Source organism: Capricornis sumatraensis, chromosome 10, assembly GCF_032405125.1.
Source record: "Capricornis sumatraensis isolate serow.1 chromosome 10, serow.2, whole genome shotgun sequence".
Taxonomy (NCBI): domain Eukaryota; kingdom Metazoa; phylum Chordata; class Mammalia; order Artiodactyla; family Bovidae; genus Capricornis; species Capricornis sumatraensis.
Genome location: NC_091078.1, coordinates 97,723,120 through 97,747,013, shown reverse-complemented (window position 1 = coordinate 97,747,013; position 23,894 = coordinate 97,723,120). Strand labels below are relative to the sequence as shown.

Sequence of the window (23,894 nt, the reverse complement as noted above, 5' to 3'; positions counted from 1 at the left end):
TGGAAAGCCATTCTCTCCTCCCCTTTCCACTTGGCACTCTCTGGAAGGAAGTCACTGTGCAGAGTCCACAGTGAAGGAAGGGGGATTATATTCCACCTCTCTGAGGGCAGAGCGGCTACATAAATTCAGAATTTTTTGCTCAGATTTGTCTATTCTCCTCCACTTAATTATTCAATCTTACGGGCTCAGCTATGTATGTATTTTGCTGTGAAATGTATCTTCTTTTTCAGCACTGACCACTGGGAGCTCCTGGGGCTGGCTCCCGTGTGCTGTTGACAAAAGAACCCACATCTCCGCGTTCCCTTCCCAAGCACCCTGCGTCTCCTCCGGGGCAGTGAGGCTCCATGTGTCCCCACGATCGTTCTGCCAGGCACACTGAAGACAGGGAATAAACGTGCTGAATAATAAAGGAATGGATGAGGAATGAAGGACATCACAGCTTCCTGCTGTGAGCAGCGGATGCTTGTGCTGTGCTGCCCAGGGCCTGCACTTCCTAATCTTCCTTTGGAAACAGCCTCTCTCACCCGCAGCGTGGTGATGAGGCCAACCAGCAGAGCACCTCCCTGCTCACAAGGTCTCGGGTCAGGGCGGGCAGGTAATCTCATGCAGAGCCAAGCGGGCACCCACAGGGTTGAATCTGCTGTAGCCCCCATTAGGGAGAGGACACTGAGCTGACCCAGAGGGGGTACAGTTGAGGGATGGACTCCTTCTGAGGCCTAACCCATGCTGTCCGTTAGTAAGTCCTGCCTGCGGGCGAGCTCTATGACCCCAAAGTGCCCTCTCACTTCCCCAGGTTTGGGTTGAGTTTTCTGTCCCTTATAATTAAAGCAATCCTTACAAGTCCTGCATTGCTGACCTTTACTGTTACAACAGTCAATCCTGGTCAGGTAACTGACCACGGAGAGGCCTGACACCAGGTGACTGAGCCAGGGCCTACGTCTCTTTCTCAACCTTTCAGGGGCTGGGGACCCCAGTAAGAAAGAGAAACCCTCAAGCTATTTTGTACCCCCACACTATCATCATCCCAGGCCAAAAGAGGACATCAAGGAAGTGGAAAGGGCTCACAAACAAGTGAAACCCTGCCCTTGGATAGACCCCTAACTACCATCAGGCCCACTGAACTCTACTAGTCACAAAGCACTCACAAACGCAGACTACACCACTGTGACCAGGAACCATCAACTCCATTATGTGGTAAAACCCTATCGAGAGGTTAATGGAGGGACTTTCCTCGTGGTCCAGTGGTTAAGAGTTCGCCTTCCAATGCAGGGGACACGGTTTTGATCCCTGTTTGAGGAACTAAGACCGCACACGCTGCTGGGCAATTGAGCCTGTGCACCTCTACTAGAGAGAACCCCGCATGCTGCAATGAAGACCCAGTGGAGCCATTAATAAATACTTTTTTTTTTAAAGAGAGAGTGAAGGAGACAAAAGGCTTGATCCCACAGTGAGCAAAGTGTCAAGCTGAGACATGAAGCTATGAACTGGTTTCTGCCTCATCAGCTAACCCTAACCTTCGTGGCTGAGTATCACTGAGCCTGTGTTCTGCACTTCCTCCTGAAACCATGTGGAGTCATAACACACACCTATCTAACCAGATCTCTACTTTAGCAACATTAGAGCAAAGCTGACATCAAGTTACCTGGCTGCTACATTACCCGGAAAGGCAACAGGAAGGAATGTGCAATCACTGGCACAGAGAGGGTAGGAGAAGAGGAGCTGTGTGCCCTGAGCTGGGCTCTGCTCCTCAACAACAGACTCAGCAAGCCCGGCACCAACCCACGGGATCAGGGCCCAGCACGCGAGGGAAGAACATGTCATCCACAGCTGGCAGGTATAAGCCAGCAGGATGAGCTCGTCATTTCCTGTAAGGTTTCCAAATAATGAGTCCAGAGTTCCTGCAAGTCACCTGCCGCAGCCCAGACCCTCACCTGGAGGTTTTTCATTCCTATAGGTCTTCTTCCTGTTGTGTATTCATGCTCAGCTCAGAGACAGCTGGCTGAGGAGAGCACGATTCAGAAGTAGCAGCTGGCTTCAGGTCAGGAGATCTGGAGTTCTAACCCAGTGGTGACCCCATGACAACTAAACTGAAACTGAGTCACACTGTCATTCCCAGCTTCCTCAATTGCAAAACAGGTAAACAAGCAGAACCTGCACACTTTACTTGACTGCACTGGGAGGATAAAACAGCACCTACCAGATTTGAAAAAGCTAAGTGCTCACTGCTAATATTAAATGGTGATGGGACTCAGAAGATAAAACATTCTCCAGGGATACTCAGTAGTTTCCACAACCACTTGGGCTCAAGGAGTAGGTCCTGAGCCTCAAGGAGGTTCGCCAGGGCACTGCCTGGACTGAGCACCCACAGTATGGACCCAGACCTAGCCGGCCGCAGCTACGGCAACCACAACCCAGCTTTTCTAGGACAGTCCCCTTCCTTCCATGTCGTTCAGTGTTTCCTTTCAAAACAGGAATGTGTGACTGGATGTACTATTAAATGTAAACTAAACATTTTCAGTGCCTTTATAAAGTGGTTCAAGTGTTAAGCATTCGCCCATCAGAAGCTGACCACCCTCGCTCCACACAGAACCCCTGCCATGGCCAATCCGCACCCAATGCCCAGGGTGCTCCTCAGCACACGCTGAGCACCTACCCACTCTGGCTGCTCATTGGGCTCTCCAGGCTTGTGGTCAGAGGTCAGAGGTGGGGGTGAGTAATCTTTCACAGGAGTGGTGAATTCCACGGGTCCTGTTCCTGGCAAGGGCAGCTTCAGCAGTGGGTAGCTGGGATGGAAAAAAAGGAGAGAAGAGTCAGGACATGATGGCAGGTAGAATCCACGCTGAGATAATAGTGACACGGGAATCACTGCAGCTGCACTCGCCTCCTGTGCTAGAACTGCACAACTGTACAAAATACTAGTCATCAAACTGCAGGGCTACGAGGAAACGCAGGAGCCTCTAGATTAGAATTTTCAAGCTCCTTTTCGGTCACAGGGAACCCAATTCATAAACTACTTAATGAAATAGATTACTGGCTGAAAATGTCTAGAGATGTAATAAGGCAAGATGCTAAACAAACTTCTGGTCATATCAGACACACGTAAGACAACGAGAAAAAACTGGGGAAGGACTTCCTCGGTGGCCTAGTTAAGACTCCATGTTTCCATTGCAGGGGGCACAGGTTCGATCCCTGGTCAGGGAAGTTCCACACGCCAGGCAGTGTGGTCAAAAAAGAAAAACAAAAAAACAGAGAACCAAAAATCCAGAAGGATCCTGATTCAGACTGCTATGAAAATTGCTTTAGTTTAAAAGGACAGACCATAAGATTGTGTATAACACATTGAGGGTATGGTTTACACTAGACCAAGCTAAACTGAAAACAATGGATCCACCACTGGCAAAGGAAAAAGCTTGGACTAACATCAAAAAGTTGGCAAATGGATGTGCTTTTGTTTCTGACTTCATTTCTTAAAAAAATTTTTTTTTTTTTTAGAACTTCCCTGGTGGGCCAGTGATTAAGATTCTGAGCTTCCAGAGTCTGCAGTAAATGCAGGTTCGATCCCTGGTCAAGGAAGTTATGCATGCCACATGTGGTCAAAAAAAATTTTTTTAACTGAGAATTAAGTTTTATGTAATACAACGCACAAATCTTAAGCATGTACAGTGAGTGCAATGAATATTTACACATGCATACATCTGTGTACCCACTATGTAGATCAAGCTACAAAATATTTTTAGAACCTCAGAAGGTGGCCTTGTGCGCTAATGAAGGGCATCGTCTACTACAAACCACTATCAGAATTTCTATAATCACAAATCAGCTCTGTTTGTTTCCTCTGGCATATAACTGAAATCACCCATTCCATTGCCTACTCATTTGTGACTGGCTGTTTCAACCTACATCCACCAGATTCATCCACACTGGTGGGGGCAGTTTCATATGTACGCACTGTTTCATGCATACGCACTATTCCACCAAGTGAACATATTACAGTGCATTTATCTATTCTAGTGTTGAGGAGGAACATTTGGCTGTTTCCAGCTGAAACTATTCAGAAGAGAAATTATGGAAATTTTTATGTATACATTCATTCTTACGTAAGCACTCGCTTCTGTAAGGTATATCCCTTGAACGAAATGGCTGCGTTGTGGAGCATACACACGTTTAGCTTTGTGGATAACACCAGATTTCCAAAGTACTTATTTGAGTTTATGTTCCCGCTAGCTGCGCGATGGGAGTTTCAACTGCTCCACCTCTTGATCTTGTCAGTCCAACTAACTGGAACCATTTAAAGGAGGAGGTGCTGGTATAGCTCTGTGGTCTCAATATATAGCAAACAATGTATGCTTATCTTTCATATGCTTATTGGCCATCTGGATAATTTGCACATATTTCCAATTTTCCTTCTTTTCTTGATTTTTAGTTTCATTCCACTGTCACTGGAAAAGATCCTCTGTAGGATTTCAGTCTTTCTAAATTTATTGAGACTTGTGATCTAACACAGGGTCTAACTGTGATCTAACACATGTTCACTTAGGAAGAATGGGTACTAGTCTCAGTGGTTTCAGGGTTGCTCAGGTCCTCCATTTTCCTTGTTGATTCTGTCTGGTTGTATCCATCACTGAAAGCAGAGACCCACTGTCACTGGAGAACTGTGTATTTCTCTTTACAATTCTGTCCATTTTTGCTTTATATATTTTAGGAGTCTGTTAGGTGTTAAGAGGTTTATAATCATTATATCCTCCTGTTATACTGAAGCATATATATAGCATCAACATATCAATATAATCAATATATCATCAACATATAGTGTCCTCCTCCTTTGTCTCTAATAAACTTGTTAATGTTGTTTGATAATAATATAGCCACGTCAGCTCTCTTTTGGGTATCATTTAGCATGGAATATCATTTTCCATCCTTTTCCTCGCAACTGCTTTGTGTTCTAATATCCAAAGTGTAGTGGATACCTACAGTGTCTCCCCAGGCACCATGACGGGACCTGCAGGCCACAACCACTGAGCCCACACACTCTAGAACCGTGCCCTGCAACAAGAAGAGAAGCTTGTGTGCCGCAACCCAAAGCCCAGGTGTCGCAACAGAGACCCAGCGCAGGCAAGAACAGAGAGCACGCAGACACTTTTCTTAAATATACAAATCGTGCTGCCTTTTTGTGCTGTTGCACTGGGTCTTTGTTGCTACGCACAGGCTTTCTCTAGCTGCAGCGAGCTGGGGCTACTCGTCTTTGCAATTCGCAGGCTTCTCAGCACTGTTGCAGAGCACAGACTCTAGGTCTGTGGGTCTTGGCAGATGCAGCTCACAGGCTCAGCAGCTGGCTCGTGGGCCTAGCTGCTCCTCGGCATGTGGGATTTTCCCACAGCATTTGTGATCTTCCCGGACCTGTGTCCCCTGCATTGCCAGGCAGATTATTTTCTTTTTTATTTTTTACTATTTTAAATGTTTTATTTATAAAAATTTTACCTCACATATAGAAGGAATTCCAAATAATAAACAATTAGGTAAAATGTTATAAAGATAATTTAATAATTATTTTTACTAGCAACAGATCCTTGGTCCCCGGTACTCCAAGGGATTATACTGGTAATCCAAGGCAATTTAAGCAATAAAGTAGGAATTCTGTATATAACTGGATCTGGATTTTTCAAATGTGTGGAGAGCAACAGAATTTTCAATGGTATTTTCATACATTTTCAATGGTATTTTTTTATTAGCAGTTATTAATCAGATTCTTAAGAAAAAAACTTTCCAAAAAATAATCCTTGAAAATGGTTTAAATTTAAACCCATTAACTTCACAGGGTTTCTATTTAGTCATATCTCTTTTAAATGTCAGACTGTCAGGCTTCCTTCCTGAAGGGAGTGTAACAGTGCCTGTATCAGAGAATAAAACTATTTATAAATATTTTTAAATTGCCTAAAATATAATTTTATATACATGGTAATTAATTTGGGAAATCAAAAATTGATTATAATTAAATTGCAAATTATAGTATTACACTGAATACACTTTATGTTTTTGGCCTATAATAAAGATACAGGTTGCTGTACATCAGGAGGTCAAAAAAAATCAATGTAAATTAAGTTGAAGCTTGAGAGGTTAGCTCTGTTCAGAATCAGTGTTGATTTAAAAATTAATGCAAGTTTAAACAAACATGCTTTGCTTTATCAACATAACGTGCATAACACTAAGAGTAAGGAATGCATTAAAAAAAACCAAAAAGGTGCTTTCAGCCTGTGTGTGGACATGAAGAGGTGTGCACAGAAACAGAGCTGGACAGGGAAGTCTTGATTCTTTTAAAAATCAAACTGTCTTTTAGTAGGAGAGTTTGATCCACTTACACTTAATGTGAATACCGACAGGGAAGGATTGGCTTATGCTGTGCAGCTATTTGTTTTCTGTTTGTCAAATGACTTTTGCTCGTCAATTCCTCCATTGCTTTTTTTTTTTTTAATAACAGGGAGGGGTTGATTTTTTGTAGTGTGCCACTTCGACTGACTTCTACTTTCCTGTTCTATATATCTTAGAAGTTATTTTCTTAGTGGTTACCTTGAAAGTGAAAGTCACTCAGTTGTGTCCGACTCTTTGGGACCCCATAGACTATACAGTCCATGGAATTCTCCAGGCCAGAATACTGGAGCAGATAGCCTTTCCCTTCTCCAGGGAATCTTCCCAACCCAGGGATCAAACCCAGGTCTCCCACATTGCGGGTGGATTCTTTACCAGCTGAGCCATGAAGGAAGCCCGTAGTTACCTTGGGAGTTCTATTATTAACAACTTATAGGACTTCCCTGGTGGTTCAGTGGTTATTAAGAATTCACCACTAATGCAAGGGACACGTGCTCAATCCTTGGTCCAGGAAGTCTCCACATGCTGCAGGAACTGCTGAGCCCACGCTCTGGAGTCTGTGAGCTGTAACTGCTGAGCGCACGCGCCGTAACCACTGAAGCCACCCGCCCTAGAGCCTGTGCTCTGTAACGAGAGCGCCCAGCAGGGAGAAGCCCACAGACAACGGCAAAGACTCGGCACAGCCAAAAACTAAACAACAGCAAAACCGTGTAACAATCTAGGCTGAACAGTATCATAACAGAGGAGTTCAAAAGCAAATCTGGGCAGGCAGAAGAAAGGATCAGCAATCACAAAAATAAGACAACTGAAATTAAGCAGACTGAGAGTGTTGCATCCACAGTATACACTCTGACAGTACATCCTAGTCTTTCCCCTTTTATATTGTTACTGTCACAGATTACACTTTACACATTTCTTCTCATTAACATAGCTTTTACGTTACATTTAATACACATGACCACAAGACAAAGAAAGAAATTACAAACCAAACCAAAAGCACAGCAACACTGATCATCTTTGCTAGTGTTTATTTTCTCTTATGGTTTCAACCTGTACGGCAGGTCCAGTGGTAACAAATTTGCTCAGCTTTTGTTTATATGAAAATTGCTTAATTTGTCCTCCAATACTGAAGTTACAGATTTGCAGAAGATAGAACTCTTGGTCGAGTCTTTTCCTTTCAGGACTTTAAATGCCTCCATGGTGAAAAAGCTGTCTTAAAACTCAACATTTTGGCATCCAGTCCCCATTAAGTCATGGCAAATAGAAGGGGAAAAATGGAAACAGTTATAGATTTTATTTTGGGGGGCTCCAAAATCACTGCAGATGGTGACTGCAGCCATGAAATGAAAAGACGCTTGCCCCTTGGAAGAAAAGCTATGACCAACCTAGACAGCATATTACAAAGCAAAGACGTTACTTTGCCAACAAAGGTCCGTCTAGCCAAAGCTACGGTTTTTCTGGTAGTCATGTATGGGTGTGAGAGTTGGACTGTAAAGAAGGCTGAGCGCCTAAGAATTGATGCTTTTGAACTATGGTGCTGGAGAAGACTCTTGAGAGTCCCGCGGACTGCAAGGAGATCAAACTAGTCAATCCCAAAGGAAATAAGTCCTGAATATTCATTGGGAGGACTGATGCTGAAGCTGAAATTCCAATACTTTGGCCATTGACTGCAAAGAACTGACTCACTGGAAAAGACCCTGATGCTGGGAAAGACCAAAGGCAGGAAGAGAAAGGGACAACAGAGGATGAGATGGTTGGATGGCATCACTGACTCAATGGACATAAGTCTGAGCAAGCTCCAGGAAGCTGCTGATGGACAGGGAAGCCTGACATGCTTCAGTCCATGGGGTTGTAAAGAGTCGGACAAGACTGAGTGACTGAACTGAACTGATGGTTTCCGAGAGGAAATCAGCCATTAATCTATTGAAAATTCCTTTTATGTGAAGAGTTGCTTCTCTCTTGCTGCTTCCAAAAGGTAAGGTTCACCTGTTTGGAAGCAGGTATCAAGGGCTGTCTCTGGACTCAGCTAAGGTTCTGTTGGGGGAAACTCTGCACGAGGGCTGGGCTGACCCCTGGGTGTAGAGAGGAGCCCAGGGCCCAGAGCTAAGGCTGCTGGAGCTTTAACTCTACTAGAAGATGAAGGTGGGCCATATGCTTTATTTATCTACATTCACTTTCCACACAGTAGCTGCTCAAAACACACTCACTAAACTGAAGGCAGCCTGTTTCTCAAGATTTGAAATATTTACAACATCTGTGAATTCCAGGACTTTAAACATTCCTGCAAGGAAATCAAACTAGTCAATCCTAAAGGAAATCAATACCCTGAATATTCACTGGAAGGACTGATGCTGAAGCTTCAATACTTTGGCCACCTGATCTGAAGAGCCGACTCACTCGAAGAGATCCTGATGCTGGGAAAGACTGAGGACAAGAGGCAAACGGGACGACAGAGGATGAGATGGGTAGATACGATCCACTGATTCCATGAACACGAACTTGGGCAACCTCCACTAGATAGTAGTAAAGAACCGGAAAGCCTGGCATGCCGCAGTCCATGGGGTCCCAAAGACTTGGACGTGACTTAGTGACTATACAAAAACAACGACAAAACATTCCAGCAGGAAAAAAAAGAAGGGCAGCACACCCCAGAGCATCCACTTTCTTAGGATGAAATCTATTCGGAAACAGCCACAGACCTTGAGATACCTAAAATGGCTCACGGTCATTCTCCAACCTTGCCCTGGAGCCACATACAACTCCCCTTCTGCTTCTGAGGCTCTGCACCTGGCTGACCACTCTTGCCCCTTCTTCTTCAAGATAATTCAGTTTCAAGCCTCAGCTGCAGTATTCCTTCCACAGGAAGTCCTTCCGCTCCCCCGCAAAGTCCAGGTTAATAAGGCCTCTCCTCCTGCTGCTGCTGCTGCTAAGTCGCCTCAGTCGTGTCCAACTCTGTGCAACTCCATAGACGGCAGCCCACCAGGCTCTGCTGTCCCTGGGATTCTCCAGGCAAGAACACTGGAGTGGGTTGCCATTTCCTTCTCCAACGCATGAAAGTGAAAAGTGTAAGTGAAGTCGCTCAGTCGTGTCTGACTCTTAGCGACCCCATGGACTGCAGCCCACCAGGCTCCTCCGTCCATGGGACTTTCCAGGCAAGAGTACTGGAGTGGGGTGCCATTGCCTTCTCTGGCCTCTCCTCCTAGGATCTACCAAAGTGCCCCATACTCCTCCCCAAACGGTCCTTACCAGTGACCGGGAACCTGCCTGTTTCTGTCTCTGTAACAATGACGACAGCTTCTAACTCTCACTGAGAACCTGTGATGTGCCAAGTGCCTTCCATCTTTTTGCTCATTTAAGCCTCACCACCGCCCAACGAGGCACGCAGAAGCTATATCTCCCCCAAGAAAGTGACAGAACCAGTATGTAAACACAGACAGTCTGGGCCCAGAGTCCACTCTCTTAACATCATGCTATACTACCTGGTATTACAGTTTTGTTCTGTTTTTTCAAAAATGACCATAAATTCCTTTTAATATAAGCACAAGAAAAAGATTCTACAGAAATACAAAATGCAAGGTAATCATCACCATCCATGGCTACCAAATGTGAGACCAAAAGGAATGCTTGGAAGAAAAGTGTCAGGCAATTTTACAAGCAAAAGCACTCACTTTATCAAGGTCAGAAAAAAAAGACCAAAGACAGAAACTGGAGGTTTCTACCACCACCCCACATTGCTTCTGCAAACTCGTTTCACAGGCCAGATTCTGTCGTGGCTTACTCTGACCTTACAGGGGCACAGGGAAGGAACCAAGTCTCTAAACCCCTCCCTGAATTTCCTGTCTCAGCTCCACCCATCCAGCTGCTCAGGCCAAGCACTCTGAGCTTGCGTGCTCTCACACTCCACACCTGGTGCTCAGAAAAATCCCAAACACTCCACCTTCAAAATACATCCAGACTTGGCCACATTTCACCACCTCCAGGGCCTCCCTTTAGACTGAGCAACAGCTATCGACTCTCATCTGGAGTAATGGATGCACTAGCCCAGCTAGACTTCCTGCTTCTCCTCCTGAAATCACTTGTTTCCTCATCAGGTGCAGGTCTCTCTGAATTTCCCCATCTCCCAGCCCACACACCTCTCTGCTGCTGTGCCCGCAGGGCCCACGGCCAGCCACCCAACACCTCTCCAGGGCCTGCTGCTGCCCTACCCTTGATCCCCCTCATCTGATCTCTGGACATGCTGGCTCAACTTCTAGCTGCCAGCACTGGCATCTCTTCACCTGAGAGTGTTCCACTGCTGCTGGAGGCCTCTCTGCCTCACAGAGACGGGCCCCAAGTGCCAATTGAGGATTAATGCTAGCTGGAAGCAGCCCAGTTGGTGGTTCATGTTATTATTGTATAGATTAGGGGTCGGCAAACTACAGTCCATGTCCTGTATTCATGTGGTCTGTGAATTCAAAGTGATTTTTACATTTTAAAAGGGTTAAAACCAATAAGACCTTCTATAATTAACAACCCCCCCCAAAAAAAGATGCCCTTTCCACCACAGAGGACTGCAATGCAAAAATTGGAAGTCAAGAGATACTTGGAGGGAAAAAAAGAGATACCTGGAAGAATAGGCAAATTTACCCTTGGAGTACAAAATGTAGCAGGGCAAAGGCTAACAGAGTTCTGTCAAGAGAATGCACTGGTCATACCAAACATCCTCTTCCAACAACACAAAGAGACCACTCTACACATGGACATCACCAGATGATCAGTACAAAAATCAGACTGATTATATTCTTTGCAGTCAAAGATGGAAAAGCTCTATACCGTCAACAAAAACAACACCTGAAGCTGAGTGTGGCTCAGACCGTGAGCCCCTTCTTGCCAAATTAAGAAAACAGGGAAAACCACTAGGCCATTCAGGTATGGCCTTAATCAAATCCCTTATGATTATACAGTGGAAGTGACAAACAGATTCAAGGGATTAGATCTGATAGACAGAGTGCCTCAAGAACTATGGATGGAGGTTCATACACTGTACAGGAGGTGGTGACCAAAACCATGCCAAAGAAAAAGAAATCCAAGAAGGCAAAATGGTTGTCTGTGGAGGGCTTACAAATAGCTGAAAAAAGGAGAAGCAAAAGGCAAGACAAAAAAGGAAGATACCTAACTGACTGCAGAGTTTCAGAGAATAGCAAGAAGAGATAAGAAAGCCTTTTTAAATGAACAATGCAGTGAGAAAGAGAAAACAACAGAATGGGAAAGACTAGAGATCTCTTCAAGAAAATCAGATAATAAGGAACATTTCATGCAAAGATGGACACAATAAATGACAGAAACAGCAAGAACCTAACAGAAGCAGAAGATATAAGAGATGCCAAGAATACACAGAACTGTACAAAAAAGGTCTTAATGACCCAGATAACCATGGAGGTGTGATCACTCACCTAGAGCCAGACATCATGGAGTGTAAAGTCAAGTGGGCCTTAGAAGGCATTACTACAAACAAGGCTAGTGGAAGTGATGGAATTTCAGCAGAGTTATTTTAAATCCTAAAAGATGATGCTGTTAAAGGGCTGCACTTAATATGCTAGCAAATCTGGAAAACTCAGCAGTGGCCATAGGACTGGAAAAGGTCCATTTTCATTCCAATCCCAAATAAGGGCAATGCCAAAGAATGTTCAAACTACTGGACAATTGTGCTCATTTCACATGCTAGCAAGGTAAAGTTTAAAATCCTTCAAGCTAGGCTTCAAAAGTATGTGACTGAGAACTTTCAGGTATCAAGCTGGATTTAGAAGAGGCAGAGGAGCCAGAGATCAAATTGTCAAGATCCACTGGATCTAGGAAAAGCAAGAGAATTACAGAAAAACATCTACTTCTGCTTCACTGACTACGCTAAAGCCTTTGACTGTGTGGATCACAACAAACTGGAAAATTCTGGAAGAGATGGGAATACCAGACCACCTTATTTGCCTCCTGAGAAATCTGTATGCAGGTCAAGAAGCAACAGTTAGAACTGGACACGGAACAGACTGGCTCTAAACTGGGAAAGGAGTACATCAAGGCTGTATATTGTCACCCTGTTGATTGAACTTATATGCAGAGCACGTCATGCGAAATGCCGGGCTGGATGAAGCAAAAGCTGGAATCAAGATTGCCAAGAGAAATATCAATAACCTCAGATATGCAGATGATACCACCCTAATGGCTGGAAGTAAAGAGGAAGTTAAGAGGCTCTTGATGAAGGTGAAAAAGGAGAGTGAAAAGGCTGGCTTAAAACTCAACATTCAAAACACTAAGATCATGGCATCCGGTCCCTTCACTTCATGGCAAACAGATGGAGAAAAATGGCAAGAGTGAGAGACTTTATTTTTTTAGGCTCCAAAATCACTGCAAATGGTGACTGCAGCCATGTAATTAAAAGACCCTTGCTCCTTGGAAGAAAAGCTACAATAAACCTAGATAGCCTACTAGAAAGCAGAGCCATCAGTTTGCTGACAAAGGTCCGTATAGTCAAAGGTATGGTTTTTCTAGCAGTCATGGACCATAAAGAAGGCTGAGTGCAGAAGAACTGGTGCTTTTTAACTGTGGTTTTGGAGAAGACTCTTGAGAGTCCCTTGAACTGCACGGAGTTCAAACTAGTCAACTCTAAAGGAAATCAACCCTGAATATTCACTGGAAGGACTGATGCTGAAGCTTCGATACTTTGGTCACCTGATGTGAAGAGCTGACTCACTGGAAAAGACCCTGATGCTGGGAAAGACTGATGGCAGGAGGAGAGAAGGGGACAACAGAAGATAAGATAATTGGATGGCATCACTGACTCAGTGGACATGAGTTTGAGGAAACTCCAGGCGATGGTGAAGGGCAGGGCAGCCTGGCGTGCTGCAGTCCATGGGGTTGTAAAGACTCAGACACAACTGAGCGACTGAACAATATATAAAACAAAACAACCGAAAAAAAATATGTGATGAAGGCTCCACGTGGCCCTCCTATGTGGCCCTGCAGGGGATGAGTCTGCTGACCCGGTGGAGGGTGCAGCTCTCCCCGTCGGGGAGCTCTGAGGCGGACGACCTGCACTGTTCCTCAGTGTCCCCAAATGTGACTCTCGGGCGGCTCACGGTGTAAACTTGCCAGATAATGTGCCTCCCCTTCCAGCTCCCTCTCCTACCCGCTGACCACTGTTCATTCCATCTTGCACGTAAGCTGCTGCTGCTGCTAAGTCGCTTCAGTCGTGTCTGACTCTGTGTGACCCCAAAGATGGCGGCCCACCAGGCTCCCCTGCCCCTGGGATTCTCCAGGCAAGAACACTGGAGTGGGTTGCCATTTCCTTCTCCAATGCATGAAAGTGAAAAGTGAAAGTGAAGTCGCTCAGTCGTGTGTGACACATAAGCTACATGCACTGAAATCCTTGCCTCAAGGAGCCCGAACTAACACACACCCTCTGCCCACTAAATGCTAACCAAACTCCCGTGTATCCTTCAAGGCCACCTCATCTTTCCAACCCAAGCGGTTAGGCACCTCTCTTCTGCACTCCCATGACAACCTGCAGACACCGCTCCTCAATTCACCTGCTTAATTAATGTAAGAGATGTGAGGTGGGAACATGTCCTTCTAAATTTCGCATCCTCATACCAGCCACATGGAAGATGTTCAAGACATGTAGGCTGATTTTTAACCTACCAGATGCTGTACTGAGGACTAGCTTCATGGTGTGCACCTATATGGCTGCGTAAGACCCCACGTTCAGAAGGGTCTGGAGCTTGGGGTTTAACGCTCTGCAGTAGATATATAGAAATTCTTAACAAATCTATCTTTTGATTTGTGTTTCATAAGCCAAGTCCATCACAACAGCACATGATGCGGAATATAGGATCACAGGCGGTCCCTCCACCCTCGGCCAGGAGTGTGACCACCAGCGACCCTGCCCGCCTGCGTCCCAGGATCTGGCCATCCCCTCTCAGGCCAGGTGTCCATGTGCTGCTGCTGCCTATAGGCACCCGACCAAAACCAGTAGGGCTGTTCAGCAGCGCACCCCTCACCGTGTCCTGGAGCTGGGCGAGGCGCCGGCCGTGGCTTATCCCAGGCTGGCTGCACCACAGCAGCACATCGGATGGGCAGGAGCAACCTGGCAGGAGCAAGCCTTTCACCCACTCGCATCTGAGCATACTCCAGCACCTTTAATGGTACTTTTCCCTTGCTTTTTGAGGAGGCAGCCCTGCACCTTCATGCTGCACTGGGTCCCACAAATGATGGTGTTACGATGGGAGCTCAGGCGACACCAAAGACACATAGGAAGAGCACCCAGAAAGATGGCACACAGAGGCATGGCACAGGACTCCCCTCCAGAGGCACCAGCAGTCGGACGCGCTTCCTCTCTCCCCTTCTCAGGGAAGAGCAGCGCAGAACTAGGGTTGGGTGGTGAAAGTCTACAAGGGGAAACTTCGGAGATCTCCTGATCTCTCTTCTGTTTGAGGAAGTCTGGGTTGATAAGGGCGCCTTTGATTTCCTCCAAGCCCTTCAGAACTTTTCCAGAGTTTGTATGTGGGGCCAGGGGTAACTTCTGCTTGGAGGGAGCCTCTGGCTTCAGAGTGCTGAACAGGACCCAGGAGCGGCTGCTGTAGCTGGGCCCCAGGCTCCTGCATCTGGGCTTTGGGACACAGGTCCATGGTGCTCTGGGACATCCTTCCCGGCCAACCAGCCCAGCTCTCAAAGCACAGGTGCAGACCCGGCTTCTGTTACTCAGATTTCTTTCTCATTCATGAAAAGAATCTAAGCATGTTCAGAGTGGTCACAGGGTACAGAAAGAAGAAGCCTGTTCTATAAGCCCGTGTGCCCACCTGCAAAGGGGCGACAACAATCATGGGGAAACCTGAGCCATGGCAGACACGGGAGAGAGAGGTTGAGAGCAGAGGCCACCACAACCAAGACGTCCAGTCTCAGCCTGAAAGGGCTGCTTTGCTCCAGAGAAAAAGGAGGAAAGGGTCATGTCTGCTCTTGGACACCCACACACCCTGCAGGATTCGCCTCCTTCAGGGGGTTCGGAATGGTCTCATTGTGATTCCAACTTGCTCTCTAAGGTAAAATTCACCCTCTGTAACCACGAGCAGCACGTTATGGAATCACAAGTGACCCAGTGACCCCCACATAAACCTGACCCACAGGGATGGCAACCCAGCTGGCCTGGCACCCAGACACTGTTCCTTCATACCACAGCATGCCCACCGCTTCCCACGGTAGACCCAAGTGACAGGACTCTCTGACTTGCTGGGCCGCTGCCGGGCATCCTGGTGGCCTAATTAGCTCTAGGAAATGTAAATAGACACCTGTCGCCACAGTGCCTACTTGCTACAAGTTTCATCAGATTTTCCCAAAGGAAAGAGCATTCATGGCTCCCAGGGTGATCCTGTGATGAACAGGTGCACAGCTCAGGAAGCTGCTAGAGCCAGACAGAGGGAGCGAGAGCAGCAGTCCCTTCATCAAGCTGAACAAGTTTCTCATTCCACGTAGAATACAGGTAAGCAGTTGAATGGACCCTGGGCATCTAATGAAACCACTATAAGCAGTCTATTCACTTCTCCAAAGAAGACATACAGATGGCCAATAACCTCATGAAAAGATGCTCGACAGCACTAATTATTCAGTTCAGTTCAGTCACTCAGTCGTGTCCGACTCTTTGCGACCCCATGAACTGCAGCACGCCAGGACTCCCTGTCCATCACCAACTCCCGGAGTTCACTCAGACTCACATCCATCGAGTCAGTGATGCCAATCAGCCATCTCATCCTCGGTTGTCCCCTTTTCCTCCTGCCCCTAATCCCTCCCAGCATCAGGGTCTTTTCCAATGAGTCAACTCTTCACATGAGGTGGCCAAAGTATTGGAGTTTCAGCTTCAAAATCAGTCCCTTCCAATGAACATCCAGGACTGATCTCCTTTAGAATGGACTGGTTGGATCTCCTTGCAGTCCAAGGGACTCTCAGGAGTCTTCTCCAACATCACAGTTCAAAAGCATCAATTCTTCGGCACTCAGCTTTCTTCACAGTCCAACTTCACATCCATACATGACCACAGGAAAAACCATAGCCTTGACTAGATGGACCTTTGTTGGCAAAGTAATGTCTCTGCTTTTGAATATGCTATCTAGGTTGGTCATAACTTTCCTTCCAAGGAGTAAGCGTCTTTTAATTTCATGACTGCAGTCACCATCTGCAGTTAACTTTGGAGCCCCCAAAAATAAAGTCTGACATTGTTTCCACTGTTGCCCCATGTATTTCCTATGAAGTGATGGGACCAGATGCCGTGATCTTCATTTTTTGAATGTTGAGCTTTAAGCCAACTTTTTTACTCTCCTCTTTCACTTTCATCAAGAGGCTTTTTAGTTCCTCTTCACTTTCTGCCATAAGGGTGGTGTCATCTGCATATCTGAGGTTACTGATATTTCTCCCGGCAATCTTGATTCCAGCTTGTGCTTCTTCCAGCCCAGCGTTTCTCATGATGTACTCTGCATATAAGTTAAATAAGCAGGGTGACAATACACAGCCTTGACGTACTCCTTTTCCTATTTGGAACCAGTCTGTTGTTCCATGTCCAGTTCTAACTGTTGTTTCCTGACCTGCACTAATTATTACAGAAGTGCAAATTAAAACTACAGTGTGGGGTTGGGAGGAAGATTCAAGAGGGAGGGGACATATTTACACCTATGGCTGATTCATGTTGCTGTATGGCAGAAACCAACACAATATTGTAAAGCAATTATCCTCCAATTAAAAATAAATAAAATTTAAAAAATACTACACTGAGGTATTACCTCACACTGGTCAGAATGGCCATTGTAAGACTGTCTACATATAATAAATGCTGAAGAGGATGTGGAAAAAATTTACATTCCCACCAAGAGTGGTGGGAATGTAAACTGGGACAGTGCTACAGAAACCAGTATAGAGGTTCCTTAAAAAATCAGCTCCCATACAGCCCAGCAAGCCCACTCCTGGGAATCTATCTGGAGCAAACTCTAATTCAAAAAGGCAACAGGCACTCTTAGGTTCACAGCAGCACTCCTTACAATAGCCAAGACATGGAAACCACCTAAATGCCCACGGACAGATGAATGGATACGGAAGATGGAGCATGTATATATAAAAAAAAGGAGTATCAGTTATAAAAAAAGGATGAAATAACGCCATTTGCAGCAATATGGACGGACCCAGAGGTGGTCGTATGAAGTGAAGTCAGCAAGAGAAAGACAAGCACTATATGATATCACTTATATGTGAAGCTAAAATATGACACAAATGAACTTTACAAACAGAAACAGATGCACAGACACAGAAGTTTAGAACCAGTTACCAAAGCGGAATGGGGAAGGATAAATAAGAAGTTTAGGAGTAGCAAATACAAACTACTATATTAAAAAATAGATAAAACAAGGTCCTACTCTACAGCAAAGGGAAAAATATTCAATATCCTGTAACAAACCATAATGGAAAGAATATGAAAAACAGTATGTATACATGGATAACTGAATCACTCTGCTGTAGAGAAGAAACTGACACAACATGAGAAATCAACTATCCTTCAGTTAAACACAAAAATCACAGGAACTTCCCTGCTGGTCCAGTGGCTAAGGATCTACCCTGCAGGGGCTTCCCTGGTGGCTCAGCGGATAAAAATCTACCTGCCAACGCATGACACATGGGTTTGATCTCTGGTCCAAGAACATGCCACATGCCAAGGGGCAACACCACCTGTGCAGCAGCTACTAAGGTCATGCGCCCGGAGCCCGTGCTGTGCGACGAGAGGCCACTGCAATGAGACGCCCACCACAACTGCAGAGTAGCCCCACGCAGCGACTGGAGAAAAGCCCGTGCAGCAAGAGGACCCAGCACAGCCAACAGAAATATACAAAAATTATTTTTCAAAATAACAATAAATGCACAAACTTAAAAAAAATTCAGTGGCACTGCAATCATCTCTCTCAGGCTGAGACTGTGGGAGGGTCTGTGTTCGGCATTACTGTCTGGCACAGCTCTTGGCGTATACTACAGCCATCTAGACTGAGGTGGCTATAAAACTCAACTGCGTGCACTCTCCTCAATGTCTATTATGTAGGGCCGCTACCTCAAAAAGCCTCTCTGTCCTCTGTCTAGGTAGATCCTGGCCCACTGGCCACTGGCCCACCGCAACTGAGACTCTTTCTCCGGCTTCTTGGTCAAGGAGCAGACCCCTGCAGTGACAGTTATCAGCACCAAAGTGTTCTTCATAAAGTTCACATCACCACAGTGAAGTGGAGAAACCACAGATGTGGATCCACCACACAGACCTATCAGCTGCCGCACACACCACTTACTATCTCTCCGTACAAGTGTCATCATCGGCAGAGGAACTAGGGAATAACCGCCTCCTCCGAGGATGTCAGGCGAGCAAATGAAACAGCATGCGAGGAAGCGCTCGCACGTGAAGCCAGTGCTCAGTGAAGACGAGTCTCCACTTCCTCTCGCCAGCCCAGCCCCACCCCGAGGGCCCCCACCCGTTTCCCAGGACTGATGTTCCGCCAGACACACGTGTGGGATCTAAGACAGGCGTCTGCCCAGCTGGGCTGCAACTGGGCTGCTGCTGCTGCTGCTCAGTCACCAGGCTGCGGCCGACTCTTTGTGAGCCCATGGACTGCAGCATGCCTGGCTTCCCGGTCCCTCACCATCTCCCAGAGTTTGCCCAAGTTCAAGTCCACTGAATCAGTGATGCCATCCAACCATCTCATCTTCTATCACCCTCTTCTCCTTCTGCCTTCAATCTTTCCCAGCATCAGGGTCTTTTCCAGTGAATCGGCTCTTCACACCAGGTGGCCCAAGAACTGGAGCTTCAGCTTCAGCATCCGTCCTTCCAATGAGTATCCAGGATTGGTTTCTTTTAGGATGGACAGGTACGATCTCCTTGCTGTCCAACGCACTCTCAAGACTCTTCTCCAGCACCACAGTTCGAAAGCAGCAATTCTTCGGCACTCTCCCTTCTTTTGTGGTCCAACTCTCACATCCATACCTGACCACTGCAAAGACCATAGCATTGATTATATGGAACTTTATTGGCAAAGTGATGTCTCTGCTTTTTAACACACTGCCTTGGTCATAGCTTTCATTCCAAGAAGCAACTGTCTTCTAATTGTAAGGTTGCAGTCACCATCCACAGTGATTTCAGAACCCAAGAAGAGGAAATGTATCAGTGCTTCCACCTTTTCCCCTTCTATTTGCCATGCAGTCATAGCAGCAAATGTCACGATCTTCATTTTTTGAATGCTGACTTTTAGCCAGCTTTTTTACTCTCCTGTTTCACCCTCATCAAGAGGCTCTTTAGTTCCTTTTGCCTTCTGCAATTAGAGTGGTATCATCTGCATACCTGAGGTTGTTGATATTTCTCTCAGCAATCTGGATTCCACCTGTAACTCAGCCAGCCCAGCATTTCGAATGATGTGCTCTGCATATGAGTTAAATAAACAGGGTGACAATGTACAGCCTTGGGGTATTCCTTTCTCAATTTTGAACATCAATTGTTCCAAATAAGGTTGTAACTGTTGCTTCTTGACCTGCATACAGTTTTCTCCAGAGACAGGTAACATGGTCTGGTATTCTCATCTCTTGAAGAGTTCCCCACAGTTTGTTATGATGCACACAGTCAAAGGCTTTAGCGTACTCAATGAAACAGAAGTAGATGTTTTTCCGGAATTCCCTTGCTTTCTCTATGATCCAATGAATGTTTGCAATTTGATCTCTAGTTCATCTGCCTTTTCTAAACCCAGCTTGTACATCTGGAAGTTCTTGATTCAAGTACTGCTGAAGCCTAGCTTGAAGGATTTTGAGCATAACATTACTAGCATGGGAGATAAGCGCAATTGTCCAGTAGTTTGAACATTCATAAGGAAAGCTGAGTGCCGAAGAATTGATGCTTTTGAACTGTGGTGTTGGAGAAGACTTTTGAGAGTCCCTTGGACTTCAAGGAGATCCAACCAGTCCATCCTAAAGGAGATCAGTCCTGGGTGTTCATTGGAAGGATTTTGAAGCTGAAACTCCAATACTTTGGCCACCTGATGCAAAGAGCTGACTCATTTGAAAAGACCCTGATGCTGGAAAAGAGTGAGGGAAGGAGGAGAAGGGGACGAAAGAGGATGAGATGGTTGGATGGTATCACCAACACAATGGACATGGGTTTGGGTGGACTCCGGCAGTTGGTGATAAACAGGGAGGCCTGGCGTGCTGTGGTTCATGGGGTCACAGAGTCAGACACAACTGACTCACGGAACTGAACTGAACTTGAACGTTCTTTAGTACTGCCTTGTTGGGAAACTGGGATGAAGACTGACCTTCTCTAGTCCTGTGGCCGCTGCTGGGTTTTCCAAATTTCTTGACATACTGAGTGGATCACTTTAAAAAGCACCATCTTTTAGGATTTTAACTAGCTCTACTGGAATTTCATCATCTCCACTAACTTTAGTGGCAGCAGTGCTTCTTAAGGCCCACTTGACTTCACACTCCAGGATGTCTGGCTCTAGGTGAGTGATTACACCATTGTGGTTATCCGGGTCAATAAGATCTTTTCCGTACAGTTTTATGTATACTCCTGCCACCTCTTTTTTATCTCTTCTGCTTCTGTTAGGTCTTCACCACTTCTGTCTTTTCTATGTCCATCATTGCATGAAATGTTCTTTTGATATCTCAAATTTTCTTGAAGCCATTGGTAGTCATTCCCCATTCTGTTGTTTTCCTCTATTTCTTTGCATTGTTCATTGAAAAAGGCCTTCTTGTCTCTCTCTGCTATTCTCTGGAACTCTGCATGCAGGTGAGCATACCTTTCCCTGTCTCCCTTGCTTTTTGCTTTTCTTCTGCAACTGGGCTACACTGGTCGCTCAATACTGTTACTATCACATCTGCCTCTTCCCCTATCCCCCACCCCATTCTAATTCACCTTGAGTCAAGGAATCTTCCATACTTGAGACCTTAGCCACAAAGGTCAGAAAGTTTTCATACCAGAGGCCCCTATCATAAATCCAAGGACAATCTGTTTTGAAACACATGTGTAATATCAAATTATTCATTCAAAGATAAATTCCAGTTGTACCCAGCTACATTCACAGCTGCTGCCCACATCACACACTCCCTGTATGGGAAGCTGTCTGGACCCAGCTGGCCAAATCCAATCCTCAGAAGGTGAATGGCAAGAAGAAACGCCCTTTCCTTTCTGGTACTAGAGCTGTCCTTGTGGAAAGGGAGTCACAACTACCTCTTCAACTGCCCATTGAGAAAACAAGTTTAATTCAGGGTGTTCATCCATTATGGATTTACTTAACACCCTTCCAGGTGCAAAGGCACATACACAGAGGCTATCACAGAAGTGAGAATTTATGACAGGGGAGCTGGACACCACCCACCCCTACAGAAGGCGAGAGGAGCAATAATGACCATGAGTGTCACCACTGCTGCTACAGAAGTCAGAATAAAAAATACTTTTAGCTGAGATGTGGTAGAACTTTTCAAGACAGACACACAGTCTAGTGTTCTCAGCATGTGGGCCCCTGGCCTGGGAAGTTGTTTAGAGACGCAAGTTCTTGGCTTCACTCAGACCTGACGAACGAGAAACTCTGGGGTAGAGCCCGGCAGTTTCGTTTAACGGGCCTTCCTGGTGATTCTGATGCGTGCGCAGCTTTAAGACTCTCTGCCCAAGCACATGAGCCAGACCTAGAAAAGGATGATTCTGAAAGACAGAGATGCATACATTGACATAAAGGAAAGAATACAAACAAAACCAAGAGCTGGGTTCTCCGAACACTCCTAATTCATCAGATGCAGGATAAAGCCATAATCATCTTATCATGTACAACACAAATTATCAAAGTTTAAACAAATACACTGAGCCAGAGTGAGGAGAGCGGGGGAACACAGTGCCACAGCTGCAGGCACCAGGATCCCTGGCCTGGATCTGAACTCGGTTCCCTGCTCATTGGTTGTGTAGACCAGGCAAGCTTTAATCTTCCATTCTCCCTTTGGTTAAATGGAAATATAACCGGACCATTTCCCAAGGTTTTTATGAGGATCAACGAGACATTTAATTATATACCTGCTGAAGCACCCAGCAGGAAATTCTCAATGAATATGCTCATCTTTCCTTGTCCTAATTAAGGAAGAACTTGGGATCATTAACAACTGAACAACGAGTTCAGCCCTGAACCATCCTTCTTCCAGCACAGCAATGTAAACTTCTATAAACATTAGATGTGCAACAAATCTGAAAACCAGAATTCTTCCCAGAGACAAGGACAATGAGGTGGGCTCTTTTCTTGTCAGTGTTTGAGAGCCAAAGGGGACCACTGGTTGTCACCTTACATCAAGCCTCTCCTTCTACAGTGTCTTCATCAGCCGCAGCTGTTCCAGGGCCCTGGGACAGCTCAACAGACATGGAGAGAGGGCGGCACAGCCTCCCAACAGTGCGGTGAGTGCGGCGGCCCCAGGACCAATCAGAGGTCAGAGGAGGGTCCCCAGGAACCCAAGAAAATGGCTGGAGAGGGAAGTGCCTGGTGATCCAGTGGTTAAGAATCCACCTTGCAATGCAGGAGACACCAGTGCGATCCCTGGTCCAGGACCTAAGACCCCACATCCTGCAAGACAACTAAGTCCAACATGCCACAACCAGAGAGCCCGCACGCTGCAAGTACTGGGCCCACACACAACTAGAGTCCATGCGACAAAAGATCCCGCGAGAGGCAATGGCAAGCCCATGTGTAGAAAACCCTATCCTGGGATTAGCCTGCAACACTGATGGGATCCCAAGAATTGTTGAAATGGACTATTCTTGCAACACTCCAAGGCTCCTGCTCTTAACCAGATACCAAAAGGAAGCTACCACTGCTGAGAAGGAAAATTAAAAGATCACGCTTTTATTTACCCTGCAGTTTCTTAGAAACATCTCAACGTTATTTTGAGAAATTCTCAATAATATGAACAAACCTGGCGACTTACTAAATTAGGGCGAGCCTGGACTGTTTTAGTGCAGTGGCTTCCACCCCAGGACTAGAGGTTCCCACTGGTGGGCCGGAATGAGCCTCAAGTTCCACTGTGTAAAAATACACAGTCCAAGGGCTACACAACAGTCAGGGTTAGGAAGTCGACTGGCCCACCATATCCAGGGCAACTTGGAAACATACCAGCAGGCTAAGATGCAGAGCCCCGTGAAGAGAATGATCGGGATGGGGTAGGACGCACAGAACAGCCCATGGTTGTAGAAGGCCTGAGATATCTTCTCACGCAGCCTTTCAGTCAGGGTCATCCTCAGCTGAAGTCACCTTGCTGCCATCCCGGAAAGTGACCATGGATCAGCCTGGCACACGCTGGATGGCACTGACAACGTACACCATTTGCAGACACCTGGCAAGAAGGGAGAAAAGCGAATTAGCAAGGAGGACGTGGCTGTGAACACTAGGGCACCCAGGGGAGGTGGCAGGGACGTGGAGACCGAATCAGGATGTGTACAGGCAAGAGCTGGAGACATCAACTCCAACCCA

General features: G+C 46.1%; 1 protein-coding gene across 3 annotated transcripts in view; it reads right to left on the bottom strand.

Annotated features, from left to right (window-relative positions):
• SCAP (SREBF chaperone) overlaps positions 1-23,660 on the bottom strand; it is a 48,455-nt gene extending 24,795 nt beyond the window's left edge. For all 3 annotated transcript variants that reach the window (XM_068982163.1, XM_068982165.1, XM_068982164.1), the window contains exons 1-2: positions 23,538-23,660; positions 2,654-2,783 (exon numbers count right to left, since the gene is read on the bottom strand). In XM_068982163.1, the coding sequence (XP_068838264.1) occupies positions 2,654-2,783; positions 23,538-23,659 (252 nt within the window). In that variant the 5' untranslated portion in view covers position 23,660. The remainder of the gene's footprint in view (positions 1-2,653; positions 2,784-23,537) is intronic.
• Positions 23,661-23,894: the final 234 nt, after the last annotated feature.